At 44.4% G+C, this 18,710-nt stretch overlaps 1 protein-coding gene across 1 annotated transcript in view; it reads left to right on the top strand.

The window, feature by feature from the left end:
• The window catches only part of UNC5B (unc-5 netrin receptor B), a 183,634-nt gene extending 166,565 nt beyond the window's left edge, over positions 1-17,069 (top strand). The window contains exons 11-17 of the mRNA XM_066619794.1: positions 765-852; positions 3,116-3,284; positions 4,745-4,978; positions 8,833-8,982; positions 10,095-10,274; positions 15,116-15,294; positions 16,605-17,069. Of these exons, the coding sequence (XP_066475891.1) occupies positions 765-852; positions 3,116-3,284; positions 4,745-4,978; positions 8,833-8,982; positions 10,095-10,274; positions 15,116-15,294; positions 16,605-16,770 (1,166 nt within the window). The 3' untranslated portion in view covers positions 16,771-17,069. The remainder of the gene's footprint in view (positions 1-764; positions 853-3,115; positions 3,285-4,744; positions 4,979-8,832; positions 8,983-10,094; positions 10,275-15,115; positions 15,295-16,604) is intronic.
• The last annotated feature ends 1,641 nt before the right edge of the window (positions 17,070-18,710 follow it).

Here is an 18,710-nt window from a genome sequence, read left to right as displayed (position 1 = left end):
TCATTCAGAACAGGCATATTCATTACTTCTCTGGTCAGCAGACTACCTACAATTTGTATCAACCACTTGTCTGGGTTGTGTTTCAGTTTATTCGCCCTCTAGCCCATTGCTAACCTTTAGGCACCAATCCAAAATGATGCTTCCTGTTAAGTTAGATATTCTCCCATCTGGGATACAGTTGCTAGGAGTGTTTTGAATGATTAAAGGGACTCTAGGGAAATATCTCTGGCTGCTAGCCTCACCTTCTGTTGGATGATTGAGCTCTATAGTTTTCACTGCTGAATTCCACAGGCTCACTGTCAGAGAGAGTGAAATGTAACATGCGGTGCTAGAAGTACGTACCTAGTTTACCTCTGAGGCGAAACAGAACTGATAGTTAGCATAGGATTTTGTGACGGGGCACCTTTCCCAGTGTAATCTAGACAGGGCCACACTGGTCTTCAAAAGTTGTGTACTATTTGACAGTTACTCAATTTAATTATTTTGCCTTTTCCGTTTTGAAGACTTAGGCACAGTTTGCCTGATGGTAGCAGAAGAGCCAGATACTGGCTTAGTTGGAGGCTTACTGAAGGCAGCAGGCCAGACAAAGTGGATCAGTTGCAACTTTCTTTGTGCCTACAGCCAAAGCAGTAAACCGTATTCAACCACTGAACATGGACGGTGGGCAGAAGAGTACTGGAGACATCTATGTTGTAGAGAGTGTGTTGTTTCTTGGAATACTGGGAAGCCCTTCATTCATTCTTTTTTTCTTTTTTCCTACTTAGGGGTGAGTCTGTTGGTGCCGCATGGAGCAATTCCTCAGGGGAAGTTCTATGAAGTGTATCTAATTATCAACAAAGCAGAAAACACTCTGTGAGTAAAGCGGATCATGTACTTTCATGTGTCTTTTCCTCTTGCCTACTTTGTCCTAAATACCGCACAGGGTATTTCAAGATTCAAAGAATAGCTTCAGACATAATCAAGGGGCTTTGGCATCCGCAGTAGGGTGCATAAACTTGTTTTTCTTTGACCAGCAGGCCGTCATGTGAGGCTCATGTGGGCCTCATCACAGCCTGCTTTTGAGAACCCCTTATCACTCAATGAATCTGTTTTCTCACACACACACACAGAACCAAAGTCCCCTAAGATGTGCAAATGTGTGCTTTAGACCCCAGCAAAGTCCATAATTCTCTTTGTTCCAACTTATCATTGCCCCTTTCTCCTTACTTCAGTGAAGGGCAGCAATCCTTCACATGGTTAGACTGCTTAAAGTACTATGAAAGTCTGAGGGAGAATGGCAGAAGGATTGTGACAGTTGTACCATTGACTGCTTGAATCTTTAGGCCTCCCACGTATGCACATTTATGTTGCTTTAAATCCCATTAAGTTCAATGAATTTAACCTTAATGCACTGTGTAGGACTTTAACTTTATGACCCAGTCCTTTGCATATTTACTCAAAAGAAAATTCCATTGTGGTCAAGAAGGCTTATTCCCAAGGAAGCATGCACAGGATTGTAGCCTTAGACTAGCACTTTTCAGATGTTCTTGGAAGTCTGTAGCCAAATACATGGGGAGAGTCAGTGAGAGTGCACTGGCAAGCCCCACACTAATGCAGTCCCAAAGCCCTGCCCCCTCTGCCTTCCACAGCACCTCAAATGCTGTGTTCAGAGAGAGATCCACCCTGGAGCATGCCAGAGTAATTCCAGAGAGGTTCTCTCCTTGAGTATAGTATTGGTGTACTATATATAGGATAGTATTTGCTGTGGGGCTCATTCTCTAAGCGACACATTCTCACTTCCCTCCCCATGCCACATGGTACACAATTTGTGCAAGGCAGAACAACGGAATCGAGTTACTGATAACAGTCTATACCCACAGATGGCTAGAACAGCTGTAGAGAAAATTGTCCATACGTTGTAAATCAATAGTACTTTTTAATGGTGCAATATGGGAACACTAATGTCATAAGGAGACATTTCCCAAAAGCAATATAGTTATTCTGTTCTTTTAATTCAAATATCATACCATGTTCTGGATACTAGCATGATATATATTGACAAGATCATTCTATAAAATGTAGAACCAGGAAGAGTAGACATTTAGTCTAGGCTAATAGGCAGACAGTCTTAACAAGAAGGTGAAATAAATCAAATGGTTGTAACTGGAAAGAGAGTTGTAGGTTGCATCAAATAAGAGAAGGGGGAGAAGGAAGCAGAACAGATGAGTCTATCTGACTGGTATAAATTCTCAGACTTAACAAAGGTCAGATGGGGTTGGATCATCTGAAAGGGTTGGAGATTGAGCAGTTGGTGTTTCTCAGCTCATTTTCCAAGAGTCCAGGACTTGGATTGTTTGTAGTTCATCAGATATTTATTTATTTTGCTCTTGTCAAGTTAGATTCAAAGTTATCACTTAGTTGAGGAATTGCCTCTTATATCAAAGTGTAAGGTAGGGGTTCAGTAACTGGAGACCCCTGGCCCAAATCGAGCCCTCTATGAGATGCTGCTTGCCTTCCCCCTTTCCAGTTGTCATTCTGGAGCCTGGGTGAGCAAACCCTGGCCCAGGGGTTATTTGTGATCCTGAGGATCCCCCAATCTGTCCCACAGGGAGCCTCCAGTCTCCAATGAGTCTCTGGCCCATCAGAGAGTGTTGGAGCCCAAGCTGGCCTGTGACTGCCAGTTGCAACTGCCAGATACAAGCTGCGGGTCGAGTTAGAGCAAGGCCTTTTATAGTCTCCATGTGTTTTCTGCTTTTCCCTGGGCATTATTTTAACACACACACACATACACATCCCACCTCTGAACAACTTATGTCTTCACGAAAGGCACTAAAATTGTCAAGGCACACCATCATTTTTTTGACATTTGAGAAGGCACACCGCACTGACACCAAGGCTCACATCCCCCAGTGTCCCTAATAACAAATGACCCTCCCCCAAACTCTCACGGCACACCTGCAGACCTTCCACAGCATACCCTTGTGTCATGGCACAATGGTTGAAAATGGCTGACCTAGGGTGTTCAGTTCTCTCTGAAGTCAAAACAATGAATTCCATATTCCTGTTACTTTCCTTCTTCAAACGTATATCAGAGTCAGCAAAGACAACTCACCAATCTTGTGTTTGCGCTGTCTAGCTTACCGTCTGAAGGCACACAGACAGTGCTGAGTCCAATGGTGACCTGCGGACCCACCGGGCTGCTTTTGTGCCGCCCTGTCATCCTAACTGTCCCGCACTGTGCAGATGTCAGCTCCCCAGACTGGATGTTGCAATTGAAAACTCAATCCCACCAAGGACAGTGGGAGGTAAGCAAATTTAAATGGAGGAGGAGACTATGAGGTCTGGTCTAGAGGGTAGAGCCTCCATTTGCCTGAAGATAACATCCACAAGGTCGCCAGTTCGAGGCCACCGGCACCGTGCGACCTTGAAGCAGCTGACAAGCTGAAGCCGAGCTATTCCATCTGCTGTGAGCATGGGAGGATGGAGGCCAGAATGTGAAACCAGATCAGAATGAAACACCTGAATGTTGTGGTTCTTGAAAGAAAGAAACTTCTTTCAATTGTAAAAATCCCTATGGGGATTTAAATAAGCCTGCCTATGTAAACCGCCTTGAATAAAGTCTTGAATAAAGACCAAGAAAGGTGGTATATAAATACCTGTATTATTATTATTATTATTATTATTATTATTATTATTATTATTATTATTATTATTATTATTATTATTATAGTGTCACTTGCCAGGACCCAGTATATGTTGCTTAGCAGTCCTTGCAGCAGACCACTTATTTAGATTTTATTAGTGCCATTTTTAAAATCTTGTGTTTATTTTTATCTTGTCCACCCCCCTTTATCAAATATCTTCTACAAGTCCCTGATGTTGTTTGATCATGGTATTCAAATTAATGAGCTGACCTGTAAGAACTATATTATCAACAAACCCTATTTCTCATTGCCTTTGGAGCTGTGTACTACAGTCTGGAAGAGGGACTTGGCCACAGAATTCTACTGCCTAAGGCTGCAATCTTGTGTTGCTATCCTGGGAGTGAGCCCCATTATACACAGTGGGGCTTACTTCTGAGTAGACGTGCACACGATTGCTCTGTAAGAATCTCAGTTTTAACCTGTAAAAAGTGCAGATTTTTACAGTTGTGAAGCTGCACTTGAATTTGCATGGGAGAATGACTGATTTGATCACAGGGCTTCTGAATAGATTTCCTGTGGTGAGGGAGGTGAGTCTTTGCCCCTCCCCATGAGTTACAGAAGCAAAATAAATTGTGCAAAACCAGAGGAATTATAGTGTCAAACTGGCTCAGGGCCCAATCCTCTCCAATTTTCCAGTGCTGGTGCAGTGATGCCAATGGGGCATGCACGGCATCCTGTAGTAGGAAGGCAGTCACAGAGGCCTCCTCAAGTTATGGAAATATTTGTTCTCTTACCTTGGGGCTGCATTGCAGCTGCACCGGTGCTGGAAAGTTGGATAGGATTGGGCCCTTAATCTGCACTATTTTTTCCAAATTACAGCATTCTCTTATCAAATTACCAGCATTACAGGTTCTCTTATCACCAAATGTACATTCTTGGTCAACATTTCAGCAAAGATGCACATATCTCTAATATCTATTTATTATTTAACGAATCTATACCCACCTTTTCTGACCAAAGTCACGGTAAGGCAACTAATGTTAATAAATGAGGGTCAGAAACTAGACACCAAGAAAAATCTTATTTTTCTCTCTCTTTTTCTGGCCGCTTCTTTCTTCTAGGAAGTAGTAACTTTAGATGAGGAAACTTTAAACACTCCCTGTTACTGTCAATTGGAACCCAAGTGCTGCCACATTCTGCTAGACCAGCTTGGAACATATGTCCTTGTGGGGGAGTCCTACTCACGGTCCGCCATCAAGAGACTCCAACTCGCCATCTTTGCACCTACTCTCTGTACCTCATTGGAATACAACCTCAAAGTCTACTGCCTGGAAGACACACCAGATGCCCTGAAGGTAACTATGGCATTGCTGAGTCTCTTTGCTATCCTTTTTCCCTTTACCCATCCTCCTTTCCATAATCTTGCTTTTATGCAATAGGACTGTCCATTAGACATCTAAGGCTTTTTGGTGGGAAAACTTTTCAATTTTGAAATCTCCTTTGTCTGTGCGTGGGATTTTCTTTTTTGTGTTTGAAAGGGGTATGATCTAAAATTCAGTATAACTTCAGAATAGACTTCATAGTCCAGATAAGAATATCCTCCACCACTGATTGTAATGAGAGTTTTTCTCCCAGGACATCTAGCAGCTGCAGCCAAAGGGAACCACAATCCAGATCAGAACTGTGGTGGAGAGGGGAAAATGTTACATCCCCGTTCCCCCATTGTAGTCCTAGTCTGAACTGACATGCTCCTGCAGCTGCTGTTTGCATTTTTAAAAATGCAAACATGTATGGTTACAATTCCAGCATGTATCATCTAGTTTGTCCAGAGTCAATAGACACAGATCTTCAGCTAATAGAAATGCCTGTCACCCTCTTGTCTTCAGTGGGGCTATGTTAGTGTAAGCCCCTCCCCCCACCCTAGAGATAAGTAAAAAATTGTTCAGTGGTTGGTGCTTCAGTGCATTTTGCCCAGCTGCCTCATTCACTCTGCTAAGGCTGCTCTTGCCCCAAATGGCCATGCCAGCAACCAAAGGAGCCTGTGATGTGACGGGGAAAAGAATCACTCTGGAGAGCAAAGCAACCTGATGCAACGCCTTGAAAAATGACCCAGAGTTTGATTTCAATAATAATAAGCATCTTTAACCCATTCCTCAGAGACCAACCTTGTCATTTGCCATGGAGTTCCCGGAAGGGAAGGGTGTCGCAAGGACTGTATTTTGAGCCCTGTTTCGATGCTGTTGCACTAGGTCTTTTCCCCCCACTCTTGCTGCAATGGCAAATATTTCTTTTCTACTGATTATTGCTAATGTGAGCATATACTACCATGATTCTGTTCTACACACATTTTCTTGCCTTAAGGCACACTTTTAAAAAAGGGATTGAAATGACAGGCACTGCTCTTGCAAACCTCTTTAGGTTGGGTGACAACCCAGTTGTGCGTTGCAACCCTCCAGCTGAAAACAGATCTGTTAAAATTTTGTGTTGCAAACAAACCCTACAGTGGTTTGTCTGACCAGCTCTTCTGTCACTGACATGATGTTAAAATGTCATGAATTCCTTGACTGCATTTTCTAAAATATTTCTTAACATCTCCTGCCCTATCTGCTCTTGTCTTGCAAGCAGGAACACACAAAGTCTTACAGTGGTCTGACAGGGTGCAAGTGTTGCAGTCATCAATGAGATGCTCTCATTGAGCAATATTCTCTATCAAGTGCCCATAGCTGAAGTACAGGTTCTGCCTCCCTGCCTAGAAAGCAAAGAGACTTAGCCTTGAGTTGTCTTCTCTACTTGAATATATAACTTCTGGTTCATTATTGGAACTGGTTTGCAGACTCATGGAGTGCAAAGTTCTTGGGTTCCAGTTCTTCAAGAGACTTAGGCTCAGAGAGTATTGCCTCTGGTGTCTTTGGTTCCAGAGTCTCCTGGCTAACAAGCCCTGGTTCCAACCTTGTATTAGGGACTGACTTCAAGTCTGTGGCTGTTCCTTCCATCCATTTGGCCCATACATTAGGGTTTGTCTTTGAGCTATTCCTCAGGGTGGAGATCATGACACTCCCCTTACTATTTAGTAGTGTGACTCTTCAGCCACCATGTAGATGAGGCTATGTTCTAGAAGTTCCTGCAGCTGCTAGAGCACATCTCCACATTTCTAAAACCCAAAGGCAACATACCATTCCACCCATTCAGCAGAAGTTAATTCTCCTTCTGCTGAATGGAAGCATATTCCCAGCATATTTCCAAGTGCCTTGGCAACTTGGGAGGTGCACTTGTCTACCTGCAGGTTGGCTTGTCACCTCAAAGTTCCAAGCTGGAGCCCACCACATCATTCTGTCTCTCATACCTAGGCTTGTCTGTAACAAAATGTAAATTATCAGTGAAAAAGGCATGCTAGAAACTGCTTGCTTTTAATCTGAAAATAACAATTGTCAAGTTATTTCCAAAGCCTATTAATAATATGAGCAGCAGTTCCATGACTAATGAAAGTGACCCATCATTCTTAATGAAGTATAAATCTCCATCTGCACTTATCCTAAAAGAGTAATTAGTTCCAGTACTCAATGCCAAGCTGGCATCTCAGACCTTTCCAGGCTGTGTGTTAACATTGATGTCATAATTGGTAGCTTGCTACTCTTTGTATGCTGAAATAACCACAAGAGGACTGTAGAAATTATACACCGAAGCTATGATTTACAGTATGACCTGGAAAATATAAAGAAGAAAACTTTGCCTTACTGCTTTATATCTTGTAATGATTATTTAGGGGTGGAGGAAATAGAGAGATGAGCTTTTTGGGATGTCATTGTGAAGGCTGCAAGAACTGCTGAGTTGGTGGGTTGCTGAAAGATTGCATTGCTACAGAAACCTGTACGAATCATTTCATGGGCGTTTTTCAAATGCTATAATTCTGCAATCTCTAACTTGAGGTTAAAAATGTATGGTTTGGGCAAGAATATCTAACAGAGTTGGAATGAATGAAATATGATGGTATTCTTAGTGATTTTTATATGGGTGGCTGCCTTGAATTATGGCATCAATCAATCAAAATTTGTAAATGAGACAGTGATAACAAGTCATGAGAACAACTATGCTAGTTTGAACTGGTGCTCTGTCCAAGTCAGCATCCTGCCTACTGACAGCATCCACCCATCAGACACACAGGTCCAGTTGCTGTCAAGGTATTTAGACACCTACAGGGTGCTATGCATGTTATATGTCAGCAGTCCAGGCAAGCAAACCATCTTGGTAGCACAGTGGGATAAGCTTCCTTTAGCAATGATTTGCCCAGACTGAGATTGTGCGGTGCTGTTGCCTGGAGTTCTGGACCTGAGACTGCTTATCAAGACTACTGATTCCATAACCAGGATGATTCTGGTCTGTGCTTTTAATATTTGTCCTTGGGCTACCTGATATTCTTTTCTCTGACTGACAACCTTGTTGGCAAGGAAGGAGGTAAGGTGGTCTGAGGTAAGGAAGATTAATACCTGACCTGCAGACCTCCTGGTTGAAGCCCCATAGTTCTTGATGGAGACTTATCAACAGCCCGGAGTACAGTCACCCTGTCCAGAATTTAAAAAGTGATGTGGTGGTGGTGGAATGTTGGGCCCTTGGTATGCATCTAGCTCGTGTGTAAGAGGAAGCTCATGTGTCCTTCGGTGGGGATGCAGCAGAGAAGAGAATGGCAGAGGGAAGCATGCACAACATAGCCAGTACAAGTCTGCTTAAGCTCATCCCTGCTGAGATTCCACATTAATCCTTCTTGAAGGAACTTCTCTGTAGATGCTGTCACTCATATTTGCAAGATACCTGCAGGTTGGCTTTTGGAAGGTAGTCCTTCTGACTGATTGTTAACACAGTGGCCACAGGTTTGAACACCCAGGAACTCTCACTGGTCCAAGGCTGTGTCCCCTAAGAGATACTTTTCCCTGTGTTGAATGCCCTTGATTGGAAAGTGTGCTACGCAGGATATGAGCTGAATACCCATCCCATACTGGAAAGGTCAAACACCTGACAGCTAGGGGAATACTCTCTGAAACAGGAATTCCACTTTCAACCGTATTGTTTTTACAATACTTGCATAATTTTGTAAGCCTTTAGGGCAGTATGTGGCCCTCTTCTGCTTCTCCAAAACCCCCACGTGCCCTCCAGTTTAATTGTCAGCATTTGGCTTTGGTCTCACCATTGTCTTTTTTCCCCCTATGTACCACAGGAAGTGCTTGAATTAGAAAGGACTCTTGGGGGTTATCTTTTGGAAGAGCCCAAGCCCCTACTATTTAAGGACAGTTATCACAACCTGCGCCTCTCCATCCATGATATCCCTCACTCACTTTGGAGGAGCAAACTCCTGGCCAAGTACCAGGTGAGTTCTTTGATTACCAATATACCACCAACTAAGAAGTGCCCCAATAGGTGCAGTTGTTCCTTGTTGCAATTTTTCATCACTGTTGTCTCTCAAAATACTCCCTCTACCTCCAATACATACACATTCACAAGTTCAGTTCCAATTTTTACTGTATGTGGCTTTGTGGTTGGTGATATGGTAGTGCAAGATAGTAGTGCAGATAATGGTAGTGCAAGAAGAGTGTGTTACTGACTTTCCAGAGAGATCTGTTTTGAGTACCATAGAAAGACTCCTGGCTATGAGACTGCCTTGTGCTCTCCCACTTTCATGTCCTCTGGTTTGCATCAGCAAGCTTGGAGTCTCTGGACTCCACCAGTTTCTTGTGGAACCAAAGTTGTGCAGATACTGTTCTGGTACCAAGATCATCTTTTGAATGGAAGATCTCATGGAACCTTCCTTGGATTTAGTGGGGTTCACAGCCCTGCAGAAAGAGTTCTGAATGGCATTCAAGAACCACAGTGCTTTTCATGGAAAACATTATGAACTGAACCTTGGTCTATGAGTACACACATGCATGTAGTAGAGCGATAATACTTGAGTAAAAGTAAATTTCTAGATCAGACTTGCACAACTTGTGACCAAACACAGTGTGCCAGTTATGTGGGATAGCCCATCAGGAGTTCAGTAAATCTCCTGTCTTTGCCTACCTGCATGGGACTGTAAACATAGCAGAGGTTGTTCAAGCAACTTGCAAACTACATGGCTAGTGTACTGTATGTGACTTAGAGGTTCATAAGTTATATGAACGCCTTCTAGAGCAGCAATTTTCATCCTTTTTCATCTCCTGGCACACTGACAAGGCGTCAACTTCAGTTTTTTGGCAATTGACAAGGTACACTGCACTGCTGGCAGGGAGCTCACATCCCCTAATGGCCATACTAATAAACAGCTCTCCCCCAAACACCTGTGGCACACCTGTGTACCATTCACAGCACACCACATGTTGTGGCACAGTGGTTGAAATTGGTGTTCTAGAGCATTGCCGAATGTTACAAATGGGCCACACATTTCCAAGGGCCCTGGGTGGTGATATTCCAATAATCCAACTCACTGTCTTTTGCTTGCTGCAGGAAATCCCTTTCTATCATATCTGGAGTGGCAGTCAACGGGCACTACACTGTACCTTCACCCTTGAGAGATACAGCCCAGCTTCTACAGAACTTACCTGCAAGATCTGTGTTCGTCAAGTGGAAGGTGAAGGACAAATATTTCAGCTACACATTGTGCTTGGAGAGGTGAGCAAAGGAGAGGTTGTATGGCCAAGGAGGCTGCATGCTTTGGTGGGAGATGGTCAGACAGCAGAATATTTAGCAGTAGTCCTGGTGGCCTCTCTCTAAGGCAGCCATTTTCAATCTTTTTCAGCTCACTGCACACTGACAAGGCAGTAAAATTGTCAAGGCACACTACCAGTTTTTTACTTACATTAAATTACTACATTACAATTAATTTTAATACAATTAAATCATTACATGACAAAGGGCACAAGCCTAACCAGGTCTACTCAGAAGTAAGTCCTATTTTGTTCAGTGGGGCTTACTCTCAGGGAAGTGTGGTTAGGATTGCAGCCAAAGACTCACAAGAAGTTTGTAGAGTATGAAGTTTGGAGTATATGTGATTCTGGAAAGGAGGAAAAATATTGTTATTAAAGTGTAAGGCTAGAAAGTGCTGGCAAAGAGAGGTCAGACTGAGCACATAGTGGAGAGGGGCAAAGAAGACAGGTGATTGAAAGAAGTGCAGGATTCAGCTGGAGTGGGGGGGGAGAATGTGAGGAAACTGATTGTGGACCTTTGAAAGGTGAAGAGGAGTGAAGGGAGTGACAGTAAGAGAGGTGCTGACTGCAGTTATGAGATTTGGGGGAGGATGTGTCTGTGGGAGGGAGTGGGGTGGGGAGTGGTACCAATTGCCTGCTCCTGTATTTAAGAAAAAAAGTGCAACCAAAAGCCTGATTCTAGGCACGTCTACTCAGAAGTGAGCCCCACTATAGTCAATGGGGCTTACTCCCAGGTAAGTGCGGATAGGATTGTGGCCCAATGCCCTTCCCCTGAAAGGCAAAAGACAAGGCAGGGAGGGTCGCTTTGGGGAGTTGCAGGCAATTGGGGCACCAGGACCCTTTTAGCCAGCCAGTTCTTGGGCTGGTGGCCTCAGCAGACTCGCTCCCTTCCTACCTGCTTGTCTGCTCCTGCCTCCCTCATTCTCACTCCGAACCTCCTCCGGGCTTCTCTGTCTGGACTTAATACCCAATCCTAGGTGTGTCTACTCAGAAGTAAGCCCCATAATAGTCAATGGCACTTACTCCCAGGTAAAGGAGGATCGGGTTGCAGCCTTCCTCTTGCTCACAGCAGGAGATGCAAAGGAGCCAAGGCTGCTCCTTTTTCCGCAGTCTGCCACGTGAGGGTCAAAGCAGCCACTTCTCCCCCGCGTGCGTGGCTGCTGCCTACCTCCTCTGGCCCTGCGGTACACCTGAGGCTGCCTCTAAGGTATTTGCCAGAACTGACTGGCAAAATTGTTGCTATAATATCAGTAGGGTGACTCTGGGGCTTAATATAAAGCAAGCCCCCCCACAGAAATTGTGAAAGGCAAATCAATGCACTTGAGGTCATAGTTCTTATTGCCTGCCTGTGCTTCCTCCTGGTACTGCCACTTCTCTATAAGACAAACCTGCTGTACCGGACAGTTTCCTGACCAGAAAACTAAGATCCTTCCTCTCTTTCTCTAGCAATGTGTGACCAGATCCCAGATATTAAAATATGTTTGGTTTTTTAAAATTAGTGTTATCTGTTTTGATTTTGGACAGAAAAACCACTGCCAGGTCCCCAAATCTATTTCAGCAGTGACCTTTAGCCTTGGAACCTATTATAATAGGTTCTATAATTATAATAATATTATTATATATAATAATATAACCTATTATAATGTATTAGCTCAGGCTTAACATGTGGCTTATAGCAGTTCTTTTCTGGCTATAGCAGAATGGTAGCTCAGGCTCATGACTGTTTCCCTTGCTGACTGACTGGAGAGTTCTTTGAGTAGGTGCAGAGTGTCTTCTTCTGGTTGAATCCCCATGTGACTAATGTCATCTGTTTTGGCCAGTACAAATATTCCATCAAACAGTTTGACATACTCCACGAAATTGCTTCTTTGAGGTGATGCTGCCATGGGCATCAGCTTTTGGGGGTGATGGCAAGTGAATTCATGACAGAAATAAGTGGACTGAGAACTGCCTATGAAGATGAGTCTTTGGTGACTGATTAGGCTGGGTGCATTATACACATGTTGTGAACTTTGGCAGAGGATTGTGCAAATTTCAAGTTCCCATGCTTGCAGATGTATTTGGAAATGCAAGGGCTGTATTTGCTGATCTATTGAAAACCAAAAGGAATATTTGACAGGGATGCCAGTCAGTAAAGAGCAGGGCATCCTTGCTCTTCTCATACTTATAACAGTGCTTGTTCCTTTATGTCTTCTAGTCCAGTTTTGTTGCCACCTTCTTTGTGGTCCCACTGATGGGATTTGCACCTGTGTAGAACACCTCTTGGAAATGTCTAAAGCTTTAGCCTTACAAGGTGTTGGACATGTCTTGCCTGAAAGATCCAGTGCCCATGCTGCTAGGGTGTGGCCAGGGGATTTCTCACTTAGTTCTCTTCTCACTATGCAGCAGAGTAACTAATTCTGCAGCTCTGGATACGTATTCTGACTCTAGAAACTGCCTTGTTGTTCAGTCACACTTGCTGATCTTGAAGGCAGCTTCTTTCTGGGTTCACTGAAGCAGGAGAGTTTGATGTCACCATGAAAGTCATTGTTATTTTTAAGGCATGATATTTATCCTCCCCTTTCCTATTGTTTCTGTTTTTAATCATCCATGCGTACTGGATTGTCTAATGCATTTTACGAAATGGTTTCACATTCATTTGGTCTGTTTCTCAGAGTGGCTCTGTCAACTGGAGTTATTTTTATTGCCCACTGATTTGCAAAGACATTCAGAAATGTCTGTCCATATTCCAGGACAGAAATATCCAAATACTGAATTGCAGTGAAGGGATAAACCTGGAGAGGTGAGACTTAGGGTCAAACAGAATGTTCATCTAAATGATCTTAAAGAAGGTTGCTTTCAAGTGGAAGCTTCTCTTTTTTCCCCAAGAAAAAAGCAAAGAGGGGAGGAGGCCAGTACTGATCAGTACTGTGTGTGCAGATTGGGGAAGGCTCTTTCCCCACCAAATGCTCCCTGGCAGTAACTATTAAAGAGTAAAGAGGGTAATCCAGCCCCTCCCCAGCTTTCCCCCCTAAAAAAAGGCACTTCCTAAGCACAATTAGATGGTTGTCTAGTTTGACCCTAAAGATGTTTTCACAAGTTTTCAAATTACAGGTGGAGCCTATTTATCCGCGTTAGTTCCGTTCTGTGACTCAGCGAGATTAACAAAAAATGCGTTGTGCTAAATTCCATAGAGTTACGCAAACACACTGCAGCCTGACACTTCCGGATGGAAGGAAACTAAGGCAGCTGTTATCAATCCCCTCCGCTCCGTACTCAGCCCTCCTGTTGCCAGCTGTCCTGCTTCTTTCACAGTTGGAATGGTGAGCTTGCTTGGGAGTCCTCTGTGTCCCAGGTGGCCTCCCAACAGCGCTGCGGGTTCTCCTCCTCCTCTTCACTGCTGCCACCCCTGTGGCCCTCCCTGGCCACCACCATCATGGAAGCTCCTCTGCCGCGGAGCATTCTGGGACTTGTAGTCCGGCTCTCTGCTCACCCTCACCTGTCTCTCCAAGGTTTCCCAAGGCTTGCTTGGGAAGGCTTGCTGGAGCAGGAGAGCCTGCATCATCGGGGGGGGGGGAATTCGGCAAACACTCCCTGGGATTTTTAAAGCAATCCCCTCTCCTCCCCTCCTGCCTCCCCCTCCTGAGCCCTCCCCGTTGCAAGCTGCCCAGCTTCTTTCACAGTTGGAATGCGGAGCTTTTAAGAGTCCAGCCCTATGTGTTTTTACTCAGAAGTAAGCCCCATTCCAGTCAATGGGGCTTACTCCCAGGAAAGTGTGGAGAGGATTGTAGGCTAAATCTCATGCTTTGCTTGGTGGGAAGGCTTGCTTGTGTCGTGATTCCCCACCTGTGGGCTATGCCAGATGCAAGGGAGGCCACCAGGATGCAGGTCTCTTGTTATCAGGTGTGCTCCCTGGGGCATTTGGTGGGGCTGATGTGAGATACAGGAAGCTGGACTAGGTGGGCCCACGGCCTGATCCAGTGGGGCTGTTCTTATGATTGCCTGCACCATCTGGGAAGGTGGGAGAATTTGGCAAACACTCCCTGGGTTTTTTAAAGCAATCCCCTCTGTTGCTACCACGCCTGCCCCTGCATGTGTGTGAGTGAGAGAGAGAGAGAGAGAGCTCCACCTTGCTGCACGTGTTCTGGTTACACAGGGTTTTCCGCCCCCCTCTTCAGCCTTGGCTGGCTCAGGGGCTCCAGGAATGTTACTGTTCCTTCGCAAGGGGAACCTCTTCCATGGCTCCAGGGCTATTCCCTGCCTGGGCTATTTCCTGCACTGAGCCTTTTTGCAGTGTTTTGGGCTGCCTGGAAATGGATGAGAGGCCAGTGCAGGGCAAAGGAGGCAAAGGTGTGTGTGACTTTCGGTTCCCCCCACCCCATTCCAGTTGAGACAAATCTGCAGATAAAAAATCCGTGGATAAATAGGCTGCACCTGTACTTGTAAAACTCATAGTATTTATCTGGAAGATAGTTCATGGTTCAAGGGAAATAGATGGTAGAAGAGAAGCGTTTGTCATGCTAATGAGCATTCCATCGGATGTTTAGATTTATTTATACTGCAAACCCAATTGAAGGAAGAGCCATTTTAAGGCCCCTGTTTGAAAATACTTAAAAGCAGGTTGAACAAGAAGGGATTGGCATTGGCCATCATGGGTAAGGTTTCTGTGGGCCGCATTCATCATACAGTAGCTGCAGCTGCTTGATGGTGCCTTAGTTGCTATTGAAAGGTCAGGTATCAGATATGCAGCTTTATCACATGAATATGAAAGTAATCAGTAGAGTCAAAGCTATACTTAGTCTGACTGTGTCACTGAACCTGCAAACGCCTTTTGTTTTTCAGAACTCCAGTTCCTTTGATGCCTTGTGCTCCTACCCTGGCAGTGCCCTGACTACTCAGCTGGGGCCATACGCCTTCAAGATCCCTCTGTCCATACGACAGAAAATCTGCAACAGCCTTGATGCCCCCAACTCCAGAGGAAATGACTGGCGACTCCTAGCTCAGAAACTTTCCATGGATCGGTGGGTATTGTTTGCTTCAGGGCTTTTCTTTCAGGCATACCAGGCAAAGAAGCCTATTGCTTTTGCAAAGTTCTTTGTTGATAATGTATAGCCTTCCTTGTGATCAAAATCCCTGAGGTGGTTAATGATAGTGTAAATGCAAATGAAGCATAAATAATAATCCAAGGCACTAAAACAATATATATATTGGCAACCTTCAGTCTCGAAAGACTATGGTATAAAAAAGTTCGCAGTTTCACTCTGCTGCACACCAGGGAGTGGTCAGTGTCGCAGGCAGCACCATGATAACTGCGTGTGATCTTGATGCTGGGAAGGCTGGAGCGTCTGGTGAGGATCAGGTCGAGCTGGTGCCAGTGCTTTGATCTTGGATGTCTCCAAGAGACTCTATGTTGGGGCTTTGTGTTGAAGAACGTGTTGCTGACACAGAGACCGTGATGACAGCAAAACTCTAGCAGGCGTTGGCCATTTTCGTTCATCCTCCCAGTGCCAAACTGACCTAAGCAAGTGGGCCATGAACTGTTATCAGCACCAACTCTAGCATTGAAATCGCCGAGGATGAACAATGGCTCTTTTACAGGGATTTTCTTGATGGTGGTGGCCAGGTCATCATAGAATTTGTCTTTGGCTTCTGCTGGAGACGACAGAGTCGGTGCATAAGCACTGATGAGAGTGACAGGTCCTGCTGATGACTGGAGCTGCAGGGACAAAATTCTTTCACTTCCCTTTCTTTCACTAAAGAATTTAGTGAAAATTCTTTCACTAAAACAATAACAAGTCATAAAGCAGGGAATATAAACAACAAAGGGCAAGGTTCCATGACATTCAGAAATCTAGAGTGAAAGACTCTCCATATTGTCTGGTGGGCAATAAAGCCTGTTGCTAGTCTGCTAAAACTATCTAAGGATTTTGAAGCAGGACTACTACTTCAGGCAGAAGCGCTTAGAGCAGAAGTAAGATAAAGGAGAACTGGTCAAGTACCCCAGCAGCTGATCACCTTGCCAACCCCTGAATGATGGCCAAAAGCAGGGCGCAGTGGCTGAGCCATTTTCCTGAGACTGGATTTTAGCCGTGTGGTGTGGGGGTGCCAGTAAGTGATCCCCAAGGAATAAGTTAAAACAGCTGGGAATCACCTTCTCCAGCTTTTTACCAGAAAGATTTTTTTTTAATACCATGTCACTTCGGTTAGCCTCTTAGCTCCCCTCTGGTCTCAGTGAATGTCAAGGTCTGCAGTGCCATTGGGAGAACTTGCTGATGGGAGACATAAAAATTTGATGCCAACAAGCTGTCTTTCTCGTTTTTTTCCTCCGTAGGTATCTGAATTTCTTTGCCACCAAAGCCAGCCCAACAGGGGTGATCCTGGACTTATGGGAAGCCCAGCACCAGGACGATGGGGATCTTAATACACTGGCCAGTGCCTTGGAAGAAATGGGCAAGAGTGAAATGCTGGTTGTCATGGCGACAGAGGGAGACTGCTGATGTAGCTCCCAGGAAGACTTCCGGCAGTGGCCGAGTGGAGGACAGAGTGAGAGAAAATGGAGAGAACAACCCTTTTTGAACTGATTGGGAGGGTGGGGGGAATGATTCATGGAGAAAGCAGGACTGTAGCCTGACTTGGAAGGGATCAAAACTGGGTTTGTCCTTCTTCTCACACTCCTCCCTCCTGAAATCACAGTCAGCCTTAGAGATCCACTTTGAGCAGTTTACAAGCAATCCAAGTGTTAAAAAACTCCTTCCTCCTTCTCCTTACAGCCTTTGGAGTGAGGCACACAAGCAATGTATCATTGCTAACTGTGACTGCGGTCCTTGGCAGTAGTGGCCCTCGCTGGATCAGCAGCACCACATGACTTATGAGGGCTGTTAGGATCTGGGTTGGGTTTTTTTTTTAATGTTATTCTTTTTGGAGGGAGGGTCTTGCCCTTCTCTCTTCCCATCCCTACTTTATTCTTCTACTTCTTCTTTACTGGCATTTATGCTTTGAAGAGTCGAGTACAATCTAGAAAAGACTGCTTACTCCTGTCAAAAGCTTCAAATAGCTAAGGGAAAAAAAGGGAAAAAAAAGAAAACAGTTTCTTAGGAAACGCAAGTAATTTATTATCCAGATCTTTGGATGCATCCTTTTTAAAAAAAATTCTGAATCTTTATGTATGTGAGAGCAAGAGTATTGTGGCACTCAAAGAGAAAGAGGGAGAGAGATGGGGGGAAGAGAGAGAGAGAGAGAGAGAGAGAGTATGTGAATGAATGAATGAAAACTTAAACAAGATCGGCTCGTTTGTTGAGGAGGGATTGGTCATGTAACCAGAGCCTCATGTAGCTCTGACAAAGCAGACTCTATCCTTTTAACATGTGGCATACAGATTTTCTTTTCTGACTATATCAGAATATGATTGCCAGGTTACATATAAGGTCAAAAATCCATTCACAGAAGAACAAATCTGTTTTTGGAAATGAGGCCAAAGGGAATTTCTTGGAGATTTCTTAGAAAGAGCATTACAAACGTTGCACTGTTTCTAGCTCACCCTGCAAAAGCAAGTGCAGAGCCCAGATATTTCTCACGAATTAGCCATTGATATTTTCTCCTGGTCTCATCTCAGCTCTGTTTGGGCCCACTATTGCTTTGTTCTGGTTTTCATGTGTAACAGCAGAACACAGTTCTGCTCAGAAGAGCAAGCAACAAGCTGGTACAGGATTAAGTCTTGGGTCATACACAGGAGGTGTGTCCAAAGGTTGGCATTTGCTCAGGAGGACCTTTGACTTTGAGGGAGGGAGAGTGGGGCATCAGCCTTCATGTTGCATTGCAAACTGCTTTTGAAACTCCCCTGAATTTCAAAGTGTCTTGCCATATACCAAGTCTTCAGGAAACTGCACTTCCAAAATCTCTGCTGGGGTGGGGGGTTTAGCGCATGGTTCTCTAGATTGTGGCCTTGAGACCTTTTAAGTGCACCTAGATCAGAAAGAAACAATAGAAGCCTTAACATGTGAGATGTTTCTGCCATTGTGCATCTGTGTGATTTAAGGGCAAGCTGAACTATTAAAGAGGCCTTTTCAGTCACATTCTGCAGTACTGCAGTGCTGGTGTAGGAACATGCTTTGTTAGGAAGCATGATCAGCAGTGAGAACACAAGGCAGATCCTGGTAATGTACTTTCCGGCTTAGATCAACTGATTGGTTATGTGATTTCTTAAGAGAGGAACAGTAATGTTATTGGACAAAGTGATGATTTAAATTAAAGCCATTTAAAATTCATAGAACAGTTGTTACCATACATTTTGCTACTTGGATGTATGAGACAAGTTTTCAAATCCAGAGTATTTAGCAAGCTGTAACTTTAAGCAGAAGTTTTCAAAGCAACTTCCCAGAATATTTAAGAGACGTGTTTGCAGTCTGTCACTATGTTCCCTCATAGTGAACACAATAAA

Source organism: Tiliqua scincoides, chromosome 3 (assembly GCF_035046505.1).
Source record: "Tiliqua scincoides isolate rTilSci1 chromosome 3, rTilSci1.hap2, whole genome shotgun sequence".
Taxonomy (NCBI): domain Eukaryota; kingdom Metazoa; phylum Chordata; class Lepidosauria; order Squamata; family Scincidae; genus Tiliqua; species Tiliqua scincoides.
The sequence above is the reverse complement of the archived record's forward strand: the minus strand, read 5'-3'. Positions and strand labels throughout refer to the sequence as shown.